The sequence below is a fragment of the Pichia membranifaciens genome, assembly GCF_001661235.1.
Source record: "Pichia membranifaciens NRRL Y-2026 unplaced genomic scaffold PICMEscaffold_4, whole genome shotgun sequence".
NCBI classification, from domain to species: domain Eukaryota; kingdom Fungi; phylum Ascomycota; class Pichiomycetes; order Pichiales; family Pichiaceae; genus Pichia; species Pichia membranifaciens.
The window spans coordinates 397,472-419,343 of NW_017566985.1; the positions used below are offsets into that span (position 1 = coordinate 397,472).

A 21,872-nucleotide genomic window follows, 5' to 3' on the forward strand; every position below is an offset into this window, starting at 1 on the left:
CGGTGCTAGGGCTTTCTGTCGAAACCGCAGCATGGATGGCAAAGCAGGATCTGACTACCAAGGCCAGTACCTCGGCCAAAACATGGCCTTCAACCAGGCTAATCAATACAATGAGTATCAGCAGCAACAGCAACAGTATCAGCAGCAGCAGCAGCAGCAACAACAACAACAACAACAGCAGCAGCAGCAGCAGCAGCAGGGGTTTGGGTTTGACCAGATGCAACAACCAATGAGTGCGTTCAGCGCAAACTACATGAGACAGCAGAACTCTGTGTCCAACCTCTCTCAGAACGGATCAAACTCTCCGCACTCTTTCTCCCAACCTTCGAACATGTCAGCGCCAGCTCTAGTGTCGCCGCAAGTGCAGATCCAAAACAACAATGGGGTTTTTGCTCAATCGCCGTTCTACGGGTCTTCCCCTTCGAAGTACAGTGAAATGTTCACGCAGCCGCAGCCTCCGGTGAGTCCTTCCAAAAGTCTTAGATCAAACAACCTCACCACTGTTTCGACGCATTCCTCGTTTGACTCCCCACAGAAGAGCTTGAGTAACAACAATAACTTGAATAATATCTCGAGAATGGGGAGTCATTCAAATCTCGCTATGCGTACGGCATTGAACCCCCAACAGCAAATTCAACAGCAGCAGCAACAGCAACAGCAGCAACAGCAGCAACAATTACAGCAAGCACAGCAAGCACAGCAAGCACAGCAAGCACAGCAAGCACAGCAAGCACAGCAAGCACAGCAAGCACAGCAAGCACAGCAAGCACAGCAAGCACAGCAAGCACAGCAAGCACAGCAAGCACAGCAAGCACAGCAAGCACAGCAAGCACAGCAAGCACAGCAAGCACAGCAAGCACAGCAAGTGCAACAGGCACAGCAGGCACAGCAAGTGCAACAGGCACAGCAAATTGCGCAACAACGAAAGCAGGAAAGTGAGTATGTTTATTTTGAACGTCACCCAGAATGGTTTTCCAAGCAATCCCAGGACAGAGCGTCTGCAGTGAAACTTACTTTGGAGCATTTTTACAAAACTGCAATCGAACATGCTATTGAAAGAAACCAAAGAAGAATCGCATTTGAACAACAGTTGAGCACCGAGATCAGCAGTGAGAGGAGGAACAGAGAAACCCAATTGTTTGGCAAGAATGAGTCCCACTACCTACGTTTGCGTCGTACCAGATTATCTTTAGATGATTTCAACACTGTCAAAGTTATCGGTAAGGGTGCCTTTGGTGAAGTGCGGTTGGTACAGAAGAAAGACACCGGTAAAATATATGCGATGAAGACTTTGTTGAAGAGTGAAATGTATAAAAAAGATCAACTAGCTCATGTTAAGGCCGAAAGAGATGTTTTGGCAGATGCAAACTCTCCCTGGGTGGTTTCGTTATACTATTCTTTCCAAGATCAACTGTACTTGTATCTCATCATGGAGTTTTTACCTGGTGGAGACTTGATGACTATGTTGATCAAGTGGCAAATTTTCACCGAAGACGTTACAAGGTTTTACATTGCTGAGTGTGTTTTAGCGATCGAGGCTGTTCACAAATTGGGATTTATTCACAGAGATATCAAGCCGGACAATATTTTGATTGATATGAGAGGGCATATTAAGTTGAGTGATTTTGGATTATCTACTGGTTTCCACAAAACACACGATTCTGGGTATTACAAAAAACTCTTACAGCAAGAGAACGACAAGACCGTGAAGTCTGCCAGGAACAGTGTTTTGGTTGATCCAATTAACCTGACCATGTCAAACAGACAGCAAATGCAGACATGGAGAAAGTCCAGAAGGTTGATGGCATATTCGACTGTTGGTACTCCGGACTATATTGCGCCAGAGATTTTCATCAATCAAGGTTATGGACAAGAGTGCGATTGGTGGTCACTTGGGGCGATCATGTTTGAATGTCTAGTTGGTTGGCCTCCTTTCTGTTCAGAGACGCCAACAGAGACATATAAGAAGATTTTGAATTGGCAAGAGACTTTGGTGTTTCCAGAAGATATCCATTTGAGTCCAGAGGCTGAAGATTTGATTCTCAGATTGTTGACCAGTGCGGAGAATCGACTCGGTAGACACAATGGTGCAGATGATATCAAGAGACATCCATTTTTCCGTGGTGTAAACTGGGAGGAGATCCGGAATGTTGAGGCACCATTTATTCCGAAATTGAGGTCTGTGACAGACACGAGGTTCTTCCCAACAGACGAGTTGGAGAACGTTCCGGACTCGCCAGCGCTGTTGCAGGCAGAGAAGGACCGTGAGAGCCTGAAGAACAAGGGCATGGACACCAAGGCGGACCTACCGTTTATTGGATACACTTTCAGCAGATTTGAGTACTTGACGAGAAAGAATGCGCTATAGGGAACTGGGAAAAATCATCCAGTAAAAATTATAGGAGTTGATCTGTTTACTTTTTATAAACATGCGAATGAAGAACCAATCGATACGTGAATAAATTAATAGTAGAGTAAATATGTCTAGATGTTAAGGACGTTTCTCTCCTTCTTGAGCTGTTCGTCCCACGTTGGCAGGGGAGGGATGGCAAAGGCTCTGAAGAACCAGGAGTTCCCCACGTCGGTGATTTTCTTGAGGTCCTCTGCGGAGAGTTCGAGGTCGAAGACGCCTAAGATGTCTTTCATGCGCTCGATCTTGGAGCTGGTGGTGACCGTGACGACGCCGAAGCTGTGGGCCCACTTGAGTAGGATCTGAGTCTCGCTGACGCCGTACTTGGCTGTAAGCTCGGCGAGGAGTGGGATCAGTGGTCCCTCCTTCGCCTTCGTGATAGGGACCAAAGGCCCGTACGCCTCGATGAGGATGTTGTTGTTCCGGCAGAACTCGTGCACGCCTGGGCTCTGGTTCTGCAGGTAGGGGTGGAACTCCAGCTGGAGCACCTGCGGCAAGACCGAGGTAGCCTTCTGCAACTGCTGCAAATGTGGCACGTCGAAGTTGGAGACACCGATGTTCTTCACGAGGCCCTCGTCACGGAGTCTGATCATCTCCCGCCACGCGTCCTCTAGCGAGAGGCCGTCCGGCGTGTCTGCAGTGTGAAGCAGGAACAGGTCGATGTAGTCTAGTTTCATCAGCTGTAGCCCCTGCTTGAGCGAAGCATACGGCCCGCGGATGGACCCGTCCGCAAGCACGTTCGGCGTGTCTGGTGGGTGCGAGTTGTACTTATCTGTCACAAACACGTCCGACCGCTTCTTCTCCGGGTGCTTCTTGAGGTAGTCGTTAACCGCCTGTCCGACATCCGGACGCGTGGTGTAGAACTCTGCCGTGTCCACGTGGGAAAAGCCTGTCTCCAACGCGTCCACAATGGACTGCACAAGGTCCGGGTCGACGTTGCTGGGCTTATCGGCGGAGACGGCCGTGCTTTCCGAGGCCTTCTTCTTCCATTGCCACGATGTGCCGGAGCCAAAACCGATCACGGGGATCTGCTCATCGGAGTGGGGGATGGGGACGCTGTGTGCGGTGGCTGCAGTCATGGCGGTCTTTGGTGCTAGTCTTGGTGCTGGTGCTGGTGCTTCCTCTCCACAGCATCATCTAGCATCCTACGAGCCGCCGCCACAAGGAAGCGGGGGACACAGGCCTTCTTATACACGCACCCGGTGGGGGCGGCCCGTGCTAGCGAAAGTCGAGGAAAGCGGTGGGGGGAAAGTGTGGCAGCGGAGGCGGCTCTGTGCAAGTGGAGAGTGCCACGGAAGACGGGAAGGGCCACAGGGACGGGCGAATCGGCAGAGAGACGGGCGATAAAGACGAACAAACAGACAGACAGACAGAAAGACAGACGGACAGACATGGTTGCATTGCAAGAGGGCAGGATTTGGATCGACGGGTGCTTCGACTTCGCCCATCACGGACACGCCGGCGCCATGATGCAGGCCCGGGAGAAGGGAGACGAGCTCTTCGTCGGGGTGCACAACGACACAGACATCCTGGTGAACAAGGGCCCGCCCGTGATGACGCTGGCGGAGCGGATGGTTGCGGTGGAGGGTTGCCGGTGGTGCACGACGGCGGTGGCGAACGCGCCCTACGTGACGGACCCGCTGGTGATGGACGAGTACGGGTGCAAGTACGTCGTGCACGGCGACGACATCACGACGGACAAGGACGGCAAGGACTGCTACGCGGAGGTGAAGGCGAAGGGCCGGTTCATCGTGGTGAAGCGGACGCCGAACATCAGCACGACGGACCTCGTGGGCCGCATGCTGGTGCACACGACGGAGCACCATCTGGCCCGTGTCGACGGCCAGCAGTGGGCCCAGTGGCAGCGTGTTTCTGCAGCGGATGCTGCACAAGCAGGTGGCAAGACCTTGCTCACACCGGAGAACGTCGAGCGGTATAGGAGATACGCCACGGCGGCAGACGCCCGCAGTGCCGGCGCCGCCGTGTGGGTGTACACGGAGGCCGGCGTGCACGAGCTCGTGAAGGGCCAGGCCTCCGCCGGGACCAAGCCTGTCTACTACGTCGACGGCGGCTTCGACCTTTTCAATCCGGGACACATCACGTTCCTCAAACGTGTCCGGGAGCTTGCCGACGCAGACGGCAGTCTTGTTGTCGTCGGCGTCGCCGACGACGCCGCCGTGAACTCCGCTCGGGGCGGCAGCTACCCGGTGATGAACCTGCTCGAACGCTCTCTCTGCGTCCTCCAGAGCAAGTACATCGACGGCCTCGTCCTCGGCGCCCCACGGGCCGTCGACACGCCGTTTCTGACTCTCTTCAAGCGGGGCACGGGCCTTTCCGTCCACCGGGTCGTGCATGGGCCCACCACGCCCCTCCAGGCAGACGACTATGACGACGCCAGAGCCACCGGCCTCCTCCTAGAGGTGACGACCGGCCTCGACCTCTACGCCAGCATGACTGTCGAGAGCATCGTTGAGCGTGTCGTGGCGAACCGGGCCGCGTTTGAGGAAAGACAGAGACGCAAAGGTGTCAAGGCCGAGACCGAAAAGAGCCTGGAGAGCCAGGAGGAGGCTGTTCGTGCCGGGGCTGCGGCTTAGCACCTATGTAGAGACGTACAACGTATAGAGAGTAGGCCCCAAGCAAGAACGCTAGACTGAAAGAACATGGGCAAGCGCAAAAACGGCGGCGGCGGCGGCGGCAAAGACAAGAAGAGGCAGAGATGCCATGCGTTGATCGAGCCGGGCCAGTACGGGGTGTATGCGTCGTGTGCACGGTTCAAGGAGGTGGCGGCGGCCAAGGAGATGAGGCTGCTCTTGCAAGACGCCATCGAGAAGCACTATCCGAAGGCGGAGGAGGAGGGGGGAGAGGGAGAGGACGCAAAGGAGGATGAAAAGGAGGATGAAAAAGAGGATGAAAAGGCCGTGGACATCGAGGACGAGATCGCCAAGGAGCTTGCCGAGCTGAAGAAGAACGACGACCGCTCGAAACAGAACAGAAATAACAAGGACCTCGTGCTACGGGAGATCCCGCTCGGCGTCGAGTCGTTGACCTTCTTCAAGCTCAAGCAGCCCGTCACGCCGAGCTCCCTCGTCGTCGCCGTCTGCCGGGACCTGTACGCCAGCGGCGCCAAGACGGGCCGCTTTGTGCAGAAGCTCATCCCCGTCGACCGCTCCTGCAACGCCACCAAGATTGAGTTCGACAAGCTACTAGCTGCCACTGTCGACGCCTTCGTGCAGGAGGAGACCGCCAGGGGCGGCGACGCTCGGACCGCTCTCGAGACATACAACGTGAACCTAGTCAAGCGTAACTTCGACACCATCTCCCGGGACGAGTTCATGGAGACGGTCAAGGAAAAGCTCGACGACACCTTCGGTGCCGGCTGGTGCCGTCTTCAGTACAAGGGCGCCCGTACGCTTCTTAACATCTACTGTTTTAAGAACAACATCGGCATGAGCGTCGTGCCCAACGACGCGTTCGAGGAACTCGCCAAGTTCAACGTTCAGCAGATCTTCGACAAGGCGTCCAGAGCCAGGGACGCCGAGGTTGCCAACGACCCAGCTGTCCAAGATGTTAAAGATGATCCCAAAGACGACGCAGATGGGAAACCCTGAAAAAAAAACGAGACGTTTTTCGTCCAGAGGCGAGAACGGAAAGGTATAAAAGCGCCGCCTTTCGCTGTGGAAAGAAACGGGCACCTTTTGTTCAGCTAACACACCACATGTATAGATGCCTTTTCTAATGTCAGAGTACACACTACACCACGCAGGCACGGTTACACACGCAAGCACACGCAGCCACGAGAGGCAGACGCCTCTTTGTTCTGCTTGCTTTGCCCTCTTTTTCTGTTTCTCTCCTCTCTCCTTCACCCCTTTTGTCCTCTCACCTACCCTCTTCAAACACCCAGTCTGCAGTGATTAGCACATCTACCAACCAATTGTTCCGACTGAATTCCAACATGTTGACAACCACCGTTTATCGTTAAGTTTCAGCCTTGTATGAGCTACACTGGGTGTTTAAAAGAAGTGTGTTGAACGAAAGGTTTCGTTTCCCCCTCCTCCTCTCCTCTTCTTTTCATGATGATTCTATTCGACAGGCGGACTGATAAGTATCTACCACCGGCTTTTCACTAAGCGAGCGGCCCTCGTGTACAAATTTCTGGGTCGTGGAGGTAGAGAAATTGCGGATATGTCGCAGATAGCTGATTTTTCTACTGTTATTACTACTTTCACTTACCCCTTTGCTGCCGCTGCCAGCGACAGCAATTTCCAGTCTAGATCCAGGTGGATCTAGCGGAGAAAGAAGACAGAAAAAAGAGAAAAAAAGAGAATAGCATTCTAGTGATGAACAAATTTTATTCACACTGTAAGAGACCTCGGTCGCTGAATTTAACAAAAAATTACTGATTTAATGAATCTGATAGAACTGCTATTCTCCTTCTTGCTTCTCGTTTCTTTCCATATGCTTGCTTTTCAAGAAAGTACATTGTAAAAGAAAACTATTCTACTGTAAATTATATATGCGTCGCCATATGCTGCTTGCCTCTGAAGCTGCCACGACTGCCTCCTCCTCCACCGCCTCGTCGACTGCCGTATCGGAAGCCGCCACGGCCTTCACGTTTCTTGCCGAGCTTACCTCCACGACCACCACGTCCGTTTCCGCTTGCGTCAACGGCGCCTTGGTTTGGCATCGAGTTTGGACTGTGGGTTTGTACCGGAGTTAGGCCGGACCCTGAAGTTTCGGAAGCTAGGCTATCGCTGTTGCCGTAACGGCTCCCGTGGGTGTGGTTCCCGTTATTACTATAATTGTAGCTGTGATTGTGGTATCCATGTCCAGTTCGCTCGGTGTTGTTGTTGCCTGAATTTGAACTTGAACCTGACCCTGAGTTCAAACCTGCGATCGAATACGCTCCGCTGTCTCGTTCTGTGTTTGGGTCGGTAGAATCTAAATAAGAGGCAGATGTGGCGTTCACGGAGGGATTCAAAGCCCCACTATTGCTCTTTCTTGCGCCCGGAGTGCTCCCGCTCCCGTTCATGTACATGTGCGTATGTGCGTGTGAATGCGTGCTTGCAGGTGTGTTTGTATTACCGTTCGTATGACTTGCGTCTGTGTGTATATGTGCATGTGTATGTGTATGTGAACTGTTGTTGCTGTTACTGTTATTGTTGTTATTGTTATTGTTATTGTTGTTATTGTTATTGTTGCTGTTGTTAGTAATGATGTTTTTACCATCAAGTTCTCTTAAATCAATATTCACCAAAAATGAACGCTTCAATCTTTCTCCAGTAGTACCACTCGTCCCATTCGTTCCGTTAGCAGTGGACTTGGTATTGTTACTATTTTCACCAAGAAACCCAATCTCCTCGATAGGGACGCTGACTCGAAATTCGCCCATCTCAATGATGCCTCCGCCAGAAACCCTGGTACGATTGACAATCATCTTACTCTGTAACTCTCTCACAAACATGAAGTTGTTAACACCACGTCTGTGAAACGTCGAGCTGAATCCCTCGGGATACCAGCATACATCGAGCTTGTTATTAGTGGTCAAACTCTTAGACATGGAGGATTGAGCATTAGCCTTGGCAGATTTCAAAACGGCATCATCCGCACTGTTAATTATGTGCATATCTCCCGATGAAAAGCCTTCTGCTTTCGATGTAGTATTCGTGGGCTCTCTGGAATCACTTTCATAGTAAATCAGCATTTTGACATCCCGTCCATCTAGAGTATACCTGATACTCTTCCATGGCCCTGAATGTTGGGACTGTTGTTGCTGTTGCTGTTGTTGTTGTTGTTGCTGCTGCTGCTGCTGCTGTGTTTGAGAATCCTTTTCATTATTGCTGAATCTACCATGTCGAGAATAGTTGCTCGAAGTCGAGTTAAAGGTGTTAGGATTAGAGTATGTGGTCAACCCAGAATCTGCAACCGAGACAGTCACTCTAAACCGAGAGAATTGTAAAGAATCTATAGTCAAATCGCCAGAAGTATTTTTTTCATCTTTGCTTTCTGCAATGTCAATCTTGGGTTCTTCAACATCTATGTTGGAAACTTTCACTACCGAAGTTACTACCCCCAATGGGTAAAAAACTGTTTCAATCAGATCAAGAAGAACATTGGTAGGGGTTTGCGATGGAACTGATACAAGATATGTTCTGTAAACTATGTTATGTCTTGTGATGATGTGATGAATAAAATGTAAGATTCTAGACTTGGTTGCTATTTTATCTGAATCTTTAAAATACTCTGAGGAATTTTCTTTACCTTCTTCAGGCTCATATAATGGTAGAGAAGGGATTGAAGGGGATGGGAAATTTGAAGATGAGGGAGAAGTTGAGAAGTCTCCCATCTCATTGAAAACATCTTTTTGATCATCAAAAGTTGCCTTCACATCTAGCGGTGTGATCGGATCTATGTTATCATTGGCATTGTTGATGTTATTGGCCACAAGCATCTGATTGATATTTTGCTGGGCCAACGGAGTATGCGGAGAGTCTAGTGATATCTTGTTATACTTGAGGTTCGTAAGGTTCAAAGTCGGCGTGAATTGTGGATGAGAACCGGCGAATGTCAACTTTTCCTTTTCTTTCATGTTTTTCTGCTTCTGTTTTGACTTATGCTTCACTGTGCCTGAAATTTTGGTATTTGGGATGTAAGCATTCTGGCTCTGCTGAAAAATACCCTTATTCGGAGAAGAGTTAGGAGATGGAGATGGAGATTCTGCATGGGAGTCTGCAAAGCTCAGCTCTGACAAATCGTTGATATCAAGGTCGTTGTCGAGACTCAAGTCTCTATCGACAAAGCTAGAAGTTGGTAAAATCTGAGAGTTTTCGTTGACATGATAAGATAGTTGATAATTGGTGTTGCTGTTATAAGCTACTGGCAGTTGACCGTCTGTATTGAAAGGCAGCGGGGTTGAAGAATTATTTGAAAACTGTGGTGAGAGTATAGTGGAAGAGTTTGGTTCTCCAAATAAGGTTGAATAAGAAATGTTGTTGCTGCTTGATACGTGGTGTTGCTGCTGCTGCTGCTGCTGCTGCTGCTGAAGATGGTGAGGGATAAAGTTAAACTTGTTGTCGAAGTAGCTAACGTTGGGGGGGTCGTATTGAGGAGTTGGGGTCGAAGAGTTGAACAGTGTATCGCTTCTGCTGTAGTTTTGGTTCACGCTGATTGGAGGAATGTTTTGGAAGTTTGTTGAGCCTGTCTTGAGGTTCTGGTCGTACATCAGGATGTCGTTGTTGTGCTGGGAAGGATCGTTCAAGCCCGAAGGAGAAGAGTAATTGAAAGAGGTGGAGGGGGTATTGGGTATAGTGGTACGTCTATTAGTTGACATCAGCGGAGACTGCGTGAAAATGTTTTGGTGTTGGGATTGTGGCTGTTGCTGCTGCTGCTGTTCATTCTGGGTCAAGTCGAGGTCGCCTGAGTTTCTAGACTCAAACATCGGGCTCGGAAAGAACCTGGACGACCTGGAGGATCGTGCCGACCTGGAGAGCTTGAAGACGTTGGCATTGTTGCCTGCGGAGCCCGGCGCAGACACAGAGCTCTGGTTGGACGCCGGGTTGGACGCCGAGTTGACCGTGTCGGCAGACTCGTCCAGCAGAGACGCCGAGTAGTTGCTGGACCAGAGGTTGGGAGACGACTGGTGCTTGGCGGTGGGGTCTCGGGGCGCCACGCCGAAGCTGCTGGCGCTGGTGCTGCTGGCGCTGTTCAGCAATTGGGCGGTGAGGTGGTGCTGGGAGGACGACGGCGCCGACAGCGACGTCGTCTGGACAGGCATGCCCAGGGCGACGTTCAAAGCGGGGCCGGAGCCTGAACTGGCAGTGCCCATGGAGGCGTGCTCGTGTCCCGCCGGCGGCGGAACGGTCGACAGGGACCCCGACGAGAGCTGCGGGTTGGCGGTGTTCCAGAGGTCCGCCGGGCTGAACAGCGACTCTGTCGGTACCTTTGCCACCGGGTCCGGGCCGCCTTCGGGCGTCTGGAACAGGTGGAAGAACTTGGAGTTGTCGAGCGTGTTGTGGCCTAGGCCTGTGTTTGTGCTTGCGGATGCGCCTGCGGTTGCGGGTGTGCCAGCTGCCGCAGCGCCGCCGGCAGCGGTGCTGCGGCGGCCGTTCGGGCCGTCCTGAGACGGGTGGGTGGGTGTCTGGGAAGAGAGCCCTCTAGCAGACATTGTGGACTGGGGGCGGCGGGGGGTGCATGTATTTCGACAACGGGTGTCGCTTCTTCTCTCGGAGAGGCAGGGGCGGAGTGCTGGCCTTGAGCAGTGCTGTGTACAGGGGGCAGACGACCACAAGCAGCGTAATGAGCACGGCGCCACCACGGGCTCGTCTTCGGCTGAGCACAGACACTGAGACCCCTCACGACAACCAGAAAGGCCTCCTGGCGGATGAAAATCCTCTTTCACACGGGGAGACGGGCATGTCGGCGAGGCTGGCTCAGCGCTCGGCCAACGGCGCCGGCTCTGAAGGCTGCAATTAGCTTGATTGCTGAGCTTTGTTTCCGCTCTATTGTCCGCGAGGGCGTTCTCCGGGAAAAAGAGAGCGAGCGCCAGAGGTCCCGGGCGCCGGCGGTGCACGGGTGTGACAGGCGCGGAGCCGCCGATCGGCCCATTTGCCCCTTTTGGTGTTGCCCCGTGTTGCCCCGTTTTGCCCCGTTTTGCCCTCGGCCTCGCCCTCGGCCGCGGGCCGCGCCCGCGCAGCACCACCTTTTCCGCAGCGCCGGCGTGGTCTTCAACAAGCGCCCGTCGCAGTATTATCTAAGCAGTGGCGAACGGGCTTACATAAACTTGCTGTGTTTATTTCCGTACGTCTGTTGTTTGAGGCCTGACATAAGCAAGAGGGCTGAGACGGGCACACACACACAAAGACACAGACACGCACGCCACGATGAACACGGACGGGCAGAACAGGAACGTCGGCGGGATGGCCGGCGCCAACACAGGCGACGTGGACGCGGTGGCCGCAGCCACGGCAGTGTCGGCCATTGGGTCGAGCGAAAACGTCAACAACAACAGCAGCAACGGCAAGGCCGGTGGAGGCGGGAACGAGGGGAAGACGAACGCGTCGGCGGTGGACGACTCGCTGGTGGACCCGGAGTTGAACCAGCAGTCGACGGACGAGCGGGCGAAGGCGGAGGACAACGACGACGACGACGACGACCAGATCAACCAGATCGAGGACGACAACGACAACATCGTGGCGGCTGCTGCCGCTGCGGCGGCGTCGAACGACATGAACTACCTGGCCAACATGCATGCGGTGGAGAACCACATGCAGAACGTGCTGGGTAACGCCGGCGCACAGGGCGGGGCCGGGCCTGACGGGCCCGGTCCGGGGGCCAGCGTTGGCGGCCACGGCATGCTGCATGCGAACGCACAGGGTGCGCCGAGGAAGGACATCGAGATGGGCGGCAGCGGGCACGACGCGAACGACGCCGACTACAACGACGACGGCGACGACGACGACGACGACGACGACAACAAGCTCTCGTCGAAGACGGCCATCGACGCCGTCGTGGAGTCCAGCAAAGTGAAGAAGTCCGTCTCCAACACCAAACGCGCAGCTCAGAACAGAGCCGCTCAGCGGGCGTTCCGCCAAAGACGCAAGACCAGAATCGAGCAGCTGGAGAACGTCGAGCTGCTCTACAAGGCGGCCCTGCAGGACGTCGAGCGCTTGCAGGCGGAAAACGACGCCTTGAAGAAGAAGTTGACCGAGATCAACTCCAAGTAGGGGCCGCAGCACGCCCCGGCATGTATTTTTTATATCATAGTTGTATTCTACCCCATCCTCTCCTACGTTGCTGTTGCTAGAGCGGTCGGAACAGCCCTCCGCAGACCCACACCGGCGCCCGAAAAACTCGGCTGCCGTGCACGCCTGCTGCTGGAAGGCCGTCGTCCCGACCGTGGCCGGCCCCACTATAACAGTGGTGCCGACACTACGTCGCACATGCCGACCCGTGCAAGTACCGCTGCCCCAGGGCACGCTTCCACGGATGCAAGGAAAAGTGCACTAGCCTCGACTATACATCGGATTGCTCTCCGCACAGAGACACATTCCGTGCCAGGTGGCAGGCGGCTCGCCATCAAGGACAGAGCCAGCAGCCTGGACGAAACTTAAGATTGTGCGATGTCCAGAAGAGAAATACACAGCAAACACCACCGAAACATCACAGCACAAGAAGAAACATTCCGTCGTCTTTTCGGCACTTCAACACCTCCCCAATGTCGTCTCCCTGTCAAATTTTTCCTCCTCCAAAATCCGCGCCGCGTCGCGCTCAGTTGACCAAAACGCCTGTTTCCGCCTCTCGGCTCGGGCGGTGGCTATTTGCGGACCCTCTGCCCCCTCTGGCACTACCTCCTACACCTCTACTCTCTCTGGCCTAGGACGACAAAGACATCTCCGCCAGTCGATAGCCGGCACCGACGGTGCAGCATGTACCATATGACTGCCAGCTCTTAGCCGTCGTCTCGCTAGCGGCGCATCCGACCCACCGGAAGCTCTGCCGGGCTTCCGAGCTGTTGACCGATTTCTCTCCCGCTAAAGCCATGCCTTCCTCTTTCGGTAGATGATGGCATGCCGGGAAGGTACCTTCAGGAAAAAGTAGATTTGGAACATGGGCTTGTGGCCGACCGTTGCCTTAACCCGGCTTCTCTGGCCGCTCGGCAAACTTGAGTTCCTGCTGCCGCCGTCATCCAGCTAGCGTCCTCGTGCCCTGCATCTCCGTCCCGCGTGTCTCGGCTTATCAACCTTTCCGAGCAAGCCTCTTTGCACACAAACGTTACCACGCACATACTCGGAAGCCCCGACCATTTCCTCGGAACATAGAACTAGGTGTACGCTTGCTGCATTTGTCATACCTAGACTCTTCGATCTATAGCTTGCGTCGCTCTGCCACTGCCTCTCGTCTGCCTTGCTGTGATTTGAACCCTCGATCAGCGTAAAGACAGGTTCCGGAAAAAAATATCCAACAATGGGTTCAGGTTCAGGTTCCGGTTCTGCTCGTGTGAGCCCACCGAAGCCTGCAGCACACCTAGGCTCCCATGGCTTGGACGCAGCCGATGCACCCGCAAAGGCGCTAAAGAGTAGTCTGAACAAGAGCGTCTCCCGAGCCTCCACGGGCGGAAGGTCGTCCATCAGACAGATCTCGTACAGCGGAGAAGTTGACGACGACGACGACGACGTGTCCATAGAGTCCTACCAACCCGACGACAGCAAGGGCTATCCAGAAGCACCCAATGATCCAACAAACAAGTTTTCAAGACAAATCTCTCGAGAAGATGCGTCCTCGATCATCGGCGGCATCAACCTGGCAAGTCCCAATTTGAGCGCAAAGTCGTCTAGAGTGGTGAGTTCGATCCCTTCGGGAAGGATCCAGCCAACGGTCGTGCATCGCAACTCCCTTCAAGGCACTCCAAAGGTCAGTAGAACCATCCCCAAAATTATCTCCCAGAACGAAGATGGTTTAGAATCGTACGCACAGGACAACGATGAGTCTCACAAAGTCTTCAATTTCTCCCTTCCTTTCTCCAACCCAACAAACGCCGCTGTGGCAGAGGACATCGAGAACGAAGACGAAGCTGTTGCCGATGAACGACAGCAGGAGAATGTGGGAAAGAAACCTTCTCATGCACGCCCCAAACACCATGATGACTTCTCGCTAATCACTAAAACCTTTAGGAAACTGAGCCATGTGCTGCCGTTTTCAGCGAAGTCAAAGTCCCACTCAAAAGCAAGACCTGTCTTGCAGAGACGTTCAAGCCACCCTGAAGCTCCCGATCCTCCTGCTGATGTCTATGTTTACTGGAATGACATCTCCCACAAAGTGATGCCAGATGAAATGTTAGACAGGGAAGACGTCCGCTTGAAGCTAGAAAGGCAGGAATCGCTAGACACCCTGCAAGAGGCAAGATACTACAAGGATATTACCCATTTGGATGACGGTAAATTTAAGGCTTTGAGACAATCCTTGTTACCGCACGCCCCTTCCTTATCTTTATCTCAATCAATTTCAAGCAAGATCTCGTTTGTCACCACTAGAATAAGATCAGATTCTCTAACACCAACACCAACACAATCTCAAGCGCTACCCATTCCAGATCCAGCACCTAAGCTGGCTGTAACTGAAGCTAAGGATATTGCTCTTACTCCTCCAAACAATGTTCCTTCCTCGGCAGTGGTTCAAAATAATAATAAGTCACTGACTTCACTGAACAATTCAATCAACTCAACATTAATAGAAAAAGAGCCTTCGGCAACTCCGTCGGCCAGTACAACAACTGCAAACAATAGTCATAATCCTTTACTTTCAACATTGGCAACCACTACTAAGTTTGTGACTTCAGTACCAATGTCCCCAATAAGCAGTATCACCCATCAAACGGATGCGTCGTCCTCTATGCAGATATATGATGACTTGGACGGTGATGTGATAGTTTTGGGAGGTTACAGAGGTTCCATTTTGAGAGACTCTAGAACACACCGTAGAACCTGGATTCCTGTCTTAAAGGCAGGTCTGAATATTAGGAAAATAAACCTCATGATTGGGCCATCGGATGATGACGAATTGCGTGAACTCAACGCTCGTGATGTGGTTTTCAACAGAACCCCAAATATTTCTCCTGATGATAAAGACTATCCTGATTCATACCCTGATGGAATGCTGACCCATATCGGCCCCGTCGATATCTCCCGAAGGTTGTTGAAAAGGTTAAACTCAAACCCTAACGTTACTGCCAGGGATTGGGGGTATGATTGGAGACTATCTCCGGAATTACTGTGTGAGCAATTACATTCCGAGCTTATCAGTATTGTTAATAAACAAAAGAATAAAAAGGGTGTCATTCTTATCGCTCACTCCATGGGTGGAATAATAGCTCATGGTGCAATGGTTAAAGATCCAAGTTTAGTTAGGGCAATAATATATGCGGGTACTCCTATGCCGTGTGCTAACATTTTGGGGCCTTTCAGATTTAATGACTCCATTCTGTTGAGTCGGGATATCTTGACTCATGAAGCCAACTTTTTCATGAGAAGTAGTTACGTGTTTATTCCCCCAAGCTGGGGTGGAGAAGACGAGAATGGTGAAGGTGGAGGTATGTGCTTGTTCCGCGACCTCAGAAGCGGTAAGAGATATATGATTGACTTCTGGGATGAGAAGAATTGGGTCTTGTACAATTTGAGTCCTCTAGTTTCAAATGTCAGATTGAAACAGGACATTGCAAGTGGCAAATTGGATCTTCATAGTATCAAAGATACTGCCTTGAAGCATGAAATCAAAAAGTTCTTAAAGATCAAAGTCAATCATGATACAGAATCGATCGTTTTAGACGAAATCAGTAAATTGCATGAACCCGTGGTTCTGTGGTTGGACTGTTACATGTATTTAGCGAGAACATTGGGGAGGACCAAAACTTTCATCAAATCATTGGAAAGGAAAGATCATGTTAATTACCCTCCAATGGCTCAAATATTCTCAAACGGTGTTCCAAGTGTCAAATACAGTCTTGTTGATGGTGAGGAATGTATCAAGAGAGGAGAATATTACAAGTTTTTCTACGGACCTGGTGACGGTGTTGTTTATCAAGGATGGAACTTCCCTAGAGAACGTGGCAGAAAAAGACCTAATGGACCGGATCGGTGTGGAAAAGGTAGTGTCGACCCTGTGGCAAATGTACCAGATTGGCGAGGTAGGGAGTATGGATATGGTGAGAAGTACGCGTATGATCTTTGTGGAAGGTTCCGCAGTACTGCAGGACATATTGGCCTTTTGGTCGATCATGATTTGGTTGGCCAGGCATTAAACGCGGTGATGGAAGAAGAGAAAAAACGGATTCTTGAAAGCTGATAGAGAAGCGATAATGTTAGAGAAAAGATTTATATAAAGTTTGACGGGTAAATGTAAACGATATAGGAATTAGATGTCATGATATAGAGTAAGTCACGCAAAGCCACAAGCTACAAGAAGCGCACTGTAGAAGCAGCTGGTAATCTACATCAGTAGAATTCAATCTATTCTGCTCTTGTTCGTGTGTACCTTGCTCAAGATCCGTTTCAGACAACACAAATCCGTCCTCAAAATGGCATCTCGGACATGCATGGACGAAAACCTCCTCAAGTTCGCTATCACCTGCAGTTCCCACACCCCCCTTTTCTGGCTGTGATTCAGTCACTTCAAACTCACTTAAGTCTATGCGATCCATACCATCGATGTTAACTGTTGAGGCCGATAAAGCTGTTAGTCCTAACTTGATAAAATGCGTATGTATTGCCGCGTCGTAATCTTTTCGTTGCTGTGTATCCGAGAGGGTTCGGTACGCATCCTGTATTAGTTGTATGGAGTGTCTATTTGGTAATATCGTAGTGTCTTCTCGCTGTACCTTCTTGTCGGGGTGGTGTGTAAGTAGAAGACGATGGTATGCAGATTTCACGTCTTTCGTTGAACAGTCCTGCGGCACACCAAGGACTTCATAATATGAGATGTGGTTCAGCGGGAGGGAGGTTGCCGGAATTGTATTGCTCTCCATTGCCAAATATTAGTTTTGTATTATAAGAAAGCGTCAACGGGATAAGTTTGCCAAGACGGCTGATGTAGAGCACATGGAAGTTAAAGCTGGAAATTATATATTGGAACTTCCGAAAGGGGAAGCTTTTCAAAAAGATGAAAAAAAAATCAAAAAAAAATATTACTATTTTTTGATGCGATTTTTTTTCCTTTTCCATTTTCCTTCCGGCTGAAAAATTTTGATAGCATACTTTTCGACTGAGTAGACGGCATAGAAATAAATAGTCCGAGGCACAAGAAAACCACGCAAGACGAAGGGATCGGACGTGAAAGAAACAGGAAATTTAAAGATGGGCAAGAACGTGAGCATCGGAAAGGTCGATGTTGTTTCCGAAGCAGGAGAGGCGGTGGTTGCATCATTCACCAACTCTACTACGATTCCAGGATCGGTGTCACTAGATCTTTACACATCCACCAAGGCACCAAACAAGGCCATTCTACACGGAGAATCCAAAGACTCAGCTTTGCAATACGATGCAGACGAACTTGCAGACTCGCAATATGTTCTTGGGGTTTACGACTCGAAGAGTAAAAGCATTAAGCTGATTCCACGCACCAAGATGTTCTCAGGACGTGTGAATGCCTCCAGAAGCTTGATCAGCGACGCAAAGTTAGTGAAGAAACTGAAGCGCAAGGACATATCTGCCGAAGGTACCTTTGCTGAGCGTAGAAATGCGTTGGGTGAAGAGTTTGGTACGAAAAAGGCTAAAAAGGCTATTACCGAGGCTGCAAGAAACAAGATTGATGCCGGTATGTTGGAAGAATCTCAAATTGATATTGTTGATGGTATCAGGCAAACCACTAAAAGTATGCCAGACAGAGACCAAATGGCGAAGATGGTGGAAAAAGAAAACAGAGTTATTCCACCCTGTCATACCGAAGCCACGAATGTTGAAGAAATATATCCTATTGAAGAGATTGTTCCTGAAGAGATTCTTCAATGTTTCCCAATAGATATATTTTTCCGTGCTAAAGTGGAAGGTCAAGAAGAAGAAGAGGCATTGGAAGAGCAGAAGGAAACCGAGAAGGATGAGGTACTACAGAAATTGAACTTCTTACCCTATGTCCCAGCTAAGGAACGTGGACCCGTACATCAAAAGAAGTCTACATTTGGCCGCCTCATTGCCAGTGCTCTGTCCGAGCGTTCTTCATTGTCTGGATCCTCGAACATATCTGATGATGCCAGATGGAAATTACAGATGATATCCTTCACCTCCATGCTTGTTGGGTTATATTTCAATCGCCGTTTGAGTCGTAGGGATAAGCTAATGACTGCTTACCACAATGTTCCACCTTCACGTGCTATAAACTACATGCTTCAAGTTTTTGGAAACACCAAAGTCAGCAGTAACAGTTTTGACAGAGAGATTCGTTTCTTCAACGTGGGACCAAAGGAGGAGGACAAACTATTATGCTACATCATTGTGTTGCTCTTGTCGTTGTTTGAATACAGATTGGAGTTGTCGTCGTTAGCAGCCGATTTGAGTTTGAAGCCATCCAAATTGCTTGCTCTCGTCCGTACGTTGGGATGTACTATTGTTGTGCCAAACAAGAGCGAAAGCAAGGACATGGCTGGCTCTAAGATTGCTGTTTTACGTGTGCCTTTCAAAGTACCCGATATGGTAAGAAGGTTCAGAAGATGAGGAAGTATTTGTGAGCTTCAATGCAATGATAGAAAGAGTCATGCATGCATACATTGATATATATTCTACTTTTCAGTATATAAAAGTAACACAACTCGAAAAGAAAAAACTTTGACGCTAGGTTAATAAAAGAAGAGTAAAGATCAGGATGGCAGTATATGATAAGGGACGTAAGAAAGTATTGAAATTCGTTGGCAGAAATGGTATAGGCGAATGGGATATAACATTGAGTATTGCTATCACATATTACAAGTTTTAAGTGCAAGGTTCAACAACCAGGGAAAATAAAAACACATAAACTTAGTGAATAAGAAGGTGGTTAGTAACGTTATTTGAACAGGTATAATCTATTTAGCCAATTGTTCAGCTCTCATTCTGTCTTTAACGGCAAAAATAAGCATAACCCAAGCCATTATCAAGCTGGCGATTCCAACACTTACATTGAGAGTGAACATCGGAGTCAAGCCCCTGTACGCTAGAGCTTCAACCACTTGGTCGGTGCTTTCCATAAAAACCATACCACCACAGAGCAAGCAGAAACTGGTAACAAGCTCTGTGAATGGCCTGGATGGTAGGAAGCATTCTTTCGAGCCATGTAGAGGATAGTATGACATGAGTAAAAACGTACAGACACGGAAGAAAGAACCGTATGTTAAAAGTGATCCCCATTGGACGTGAATTGCAGAAGACAAGGCTGACGCTTGGGCGTGCTTGGACATCAACACTCCTGTCCAGAAGATTGTGAATACTGGGAAGGGGTTAGGTGAGAAACCTGGAGTAATCATTTTCTTCGATCCTATAATTCGGAGCTTTTCATCAGCAGTCAAGTCATCGTCAAGTTTAATGTTTTCAGCAATCTCAAGTTGCTTACCTGCAACGTTGAAGAATAATGAACGCCTCCAAGAAGATAGCTTTAGCTCGGTTACAAGACCACACAGTCCTGCACCAAAGTACATAAAAGCAATTGAGACGTGCTGCAAATCCATAGCGCTCCATGAACCGTCCCTGGAGCCTAAATGCTCCAGGAAGACGTTGGAGCAACCATAGAAAAAATAAGGAAAGACTCAATAGCCTCAAAGCTGCAGATCAAGCCTCCGCCCCTGTTTTCGTAAGAATTGAGTGCTTGGTGGAACCTGATCCAGACAGAGTGGGAAACGTTTGAACCACCTGAGCCTGTTCCTCCCATTCCTGACATGACACGGTCCGTTTCGGAAACAGTTGAGCTCTCCTGTGACTTGTTGCTGTCTAAATCAACGTATGCGTAATTCCATGCTCCCGCAATTCCTGCAAAGCAACCGCAATAACGGGCTAAGGAGACCAAGCCGAGTATGAAGAAAATACCGCCCTTGATAAGGTGGGCCAATAAATTAAAAACCCTTCGTTCCTTACCTAGCAAGCTCAAGCACGAAAGACCAGTTGGAAAAAGTACAAAAAAGTATGCAAGTAAAGCCCAGGTGGTAACGTTGTGAAGAATTGTAAAAAGAGAGCCGAAGGAAAAAGCCAAGGTGTACAAAATTCTTGAAATAGTTTGTCCAAGTAGGCTACTGTAACTTTTGACTTTTGTTGTCAAAGCTGAAGAAAAGTCTGTGTCCAATCCCGATGGGATCCTGAGAGAGCTGTCGCTATTGAAACTGGAGTTCAGGCCCTCCATGCTGTTCGCCAAAAGATTGGACGAAGGGGTGAAGAAGTCCTCCAGTTGAATGCTTGTTGAAGCGGCTTCGTTTGAGAGGCTAGAATTGTTAACAACGTCATCAGTGTAATGGCTAGAGTCGGTGGTAGGAAATGGCTGAAACCCTGATATGCTGTTGTTTGAAGGCAGCCATCTGCGGACGGAGTTCACCACGGCAAAGAGGGCCTGCAGGAGCGTGAGCACAAACCAGCCCGTCACCATCTTCGTGTACGCCATGTTGGGATACAAGTCCGGCACGTTGTTGATGAACACCGAGTAGAGGATGCACGACACGACCGAAAGCGACGCCTGCACGGCCAGGAGTGGCAAGAACCAGTTTGACTCAAGGTTGTTGAGCACGAGCACGAACGGATAGAAGACAAAGGCCGAGACAAAAAGGAGCACTAGGTGAAGGTGAACGTAAGGGCTGTATGGACTGTCCAGCGTAAGATAAGTAGTGGTGTTGTAGCTTTTCCAATACTTTTGTTGCCCCAACGTTAGCGTTGTGTTGAGGATTGGTACTCCGTGAACATGGCCCCCCGCCCAAGGTGTAGCCTTGACCATATCCCAATCGGCAGTTGTGGTGCCCATTGTAATGATATTGTTATGAGCATGTGGCTCAGAATTTGACAGTACTGTGCCAGAGAAAGCAAGCAGCAAAGCTGTAAGTGTTAGTCTGTTGAGCTTCATAGTAAGTTAAAAAAGCGAGTAATACAGGTTGTTAAAGTGTGCTCCCAGGAGCAAAACACGAAGCAAGATTGTACTACACTACCGTATCTGTCTTCCCATACTAAGCCGAATAAAACCAATAGGGGCAGATCCAATGATTTTAAAGAAATACCAAGCGGCGGAACCAAAAAGGAGTCGACATAAATGTTTCCGGCTGCGCTATAACCTGTTGCAAACAGGTTCGGTCTTGGTCAATCGGCGTCGGACTACATCGGTTGAAGTCGGAAATCGTCTGTGTGTTTTCAATTGATTCCCCTTTGCCATATGTAGCTCAAAAAGCATACATAAGCACTTCAATTGTATCCTTTAAAATAGGTCTTTTTGTCAAACGATACTTTGGAAAGACCGAAATGTGACAAAAAGGACGACTAAGGGGAATGCCTCAACACTGTTCAGTCCGTCGATCTCTCGGCCCCTCGGTAAAAAAACAGCGCTGAGCCGTATGTTTCTAAAAACAGACCGGGCTTTATTAGCAGCTAGGCAGAAGATTGACCACGGACATCAAAAAAAATCAGAGGCTTATTGTTCCTGCGTGCGGTGGCCAAGACAGATCTGCCAACATTAGTAAACAGTCTATTTATAGTAAGATGCACTGAACAAAGGACAACCAGATGTACGGAAAGTCCGACTAATTCCGGCCATCCATCTTATCGTTCTCACAAGCTTTGAATTCGAATATACAGAAGTAACACAAGTCGATAAAAAAAGGTTTTGGTGGTCGATTAAGGAGTAAAATAAATTAAAAATTAGGACGTAAAAGAATAGGGTGACAACAAGATATTAAGAATAAGATGGAGGAGAAATAAAGAAAACAAAATACAGAGGTTCATTGGCAGTAATAGTAAGGGCATATGGGACATAAGTCATAAAA

General features: G+C 49.8%; 10 protein-coding genes across 10 annotated transcripts; 6 read left to right on the forward strand and 4 right to left on the reverse strand.

The window, feature by feature from the left end:
* Positions 1-31: 31 nt before the first annotated feature.
* On the forward strand, positions 32-2,368 carry PICMEDRAFT_35021 (hypothetical protein; the record flags this gene model as incomplete). The annotated part of the gene is made up of 2 exons (XM_019162920.1): positions 32-605; positions 867-2,368. 2 exons carry the CDS (start codon positions 32-34, stop codon positions 2,366-2,368), a joined length of 2,076 nt encoding a protein of 691 aa, XP_019016796.1.
* A 116-nt stretch (positions 2,369-2,484) lies between these two features.
* On the reverse strand, positions 2,485-3,489 carry PICMEDRAFT_73198 (hypothetical protein; the record flags this gene model as incomplete). The annotated part of the gene is made up of 1 exon (XM_019164412.1): positions 2,485-3,489. The coding sequence occupies one exon, from the start codon at positions 3,487-3,489 to the stop codon at positions 2,485-2,487; it is 1,005 nt and encodes a 334-aa protein (XP_019016797.1).
* Positions 3,490-3,642: 153 nt separating this feature from the next.
* Positions 3,643-5,202, forward strand: PICMEDRAFT_16980 (hypothetical protein). The gene has a single exon (XM_019161415.1). The coding sequence runs from the start codon at positions 3,964-3,966 to the stop codon at positions 5,002-5,004; it is 1,041 nt and encodes a 346-aa protein (XP_019016798.1). The 5' UTR covers positions 3,643-3,963; the 3' UTR covers positions 5,005-5,202.
* PICMEDRAFT_26849 (hypothetical protein) lies at positions 5,071-5,925 on the forward strand (the record flags this gene model as incomplete). Its single annotated transcript, XM_019162466.1, has 1 exon — positions 5,071-5,925. A coding segment is annotated over one exon (855 nt), but the record flags the coding sequence as incomplete, so codon positions are not given.
* A 992-nt stretch (positions 5,926-6,917) lies between these two features.
* Positions 6,918-10,571, reverse strand: PICMEDRAFT_12146 (hypothetical protein; the record flags this gene model as incomplete). Its single annotated transcript, XM_019159888.1, has 1 exon — positions 6,918-10,571. One exon carries the CDS (start codon positions 10,569-10,571, stop codon positions 6,918-6,920), a length of 3,654 nt encoding a protein of 1,217 aa, XP_019016800.1.
* A 715-nt stretch (positions 10,572-11,286) lies between these two features.
* Positions 11,287-12,129, forward strand: PICMEDRAFT_12147 (hypothetical protein; the record flags this gene model as incomplete). Its single annotated transcript, XM_019159889.1, has 1 exon — positions 11,287-12,129. The coding sequence occupies one exon, from the start codon at positions 11,287-11,289 to the stop codon at positions 12,127-12,129; it is 843 nt and encodes a 280-aa protein (XP_019016801.1).
* Positions 12,130-13,369: 1,240 nt separating this feature from the next.
* On the forward strand, positions 13,370-16,243 carry PICMEDRAFT_73203 (hypothetical protein; the record flags this gene model as incomplete). Its single annotated transcript, XM_019164413.1, has 1 exon — positions 13,370-16,243. One exon carries the CDS (start codon positions 13,370-13,372, stop codon positions 16,241-16,243), a length of 2,874 nt encoding a protein of 957 aa, XP_019016802.1.
* Positions 16,244-16,325: 82 nt separating this feature from the next.
* On the reverse strand, positions 16,326-16,886 carry PICMEDRAFT_25899 (hypothetical protein; the record flags this gene model as incomplete). Its single annotated transcript, XM_019162419.1, has 1 exon — positions 16,326-16,886. A coding segment is annotated over one exon (561 nt), but the record flags the coding sequence as incomplete, so codon positions are not given.
* Positions 16,887-17,250: 364 nt separating this feature from the next.
* PICMEDRAFT_73205 (hypothetical protein) lies at positions 17,251-18,603 on the forward strand (the record flags this gene model as incomplete). The annotated part of the gene is made up of 1 exon (XM_019164414.1): positions 17,251-18,603. One exon carries the CDS (start codon positions 17,251-17,253, stop codon positions 18,601-18,603), a length of 1,353 nt encoding a protein of 450 aa, XP_019016804.1.
* Positions 18,604-18,844: 241 nt separating this feature from the next.
* Positions 18,845-20,962, reverse strand: PICMEDRAFT_178737 (hypothetical protein; the record flags this gene model as incomplete). Its single annotated transcript, XM_019161787.1, has 2 exons — positions 18,845-19,622; positions 19,646-20,962. 2 exons carry the CDS (start codon positions 20,960-20,962, stop codon positions 18,951-18,953), a joined length of 1,989 nt encoding a protein of 662 aa, XP_019016805.1. The 3' UTR covers positions 18,845-18,950.
* Between the last annotated feature and the right edge of the window lie 910 nt (positions 20,963-21,872).

What these genes read in the sequence shown, in the direction of transcription:
- PICMEDRAFT_16980 (XM_019161415.1), top strand. Translation starts at nt 3,964, where the DNA reads ATGACGCTGGCGGAGCGGATGGTTGCGGTGGAGGGTTGCCGGTGGTGC.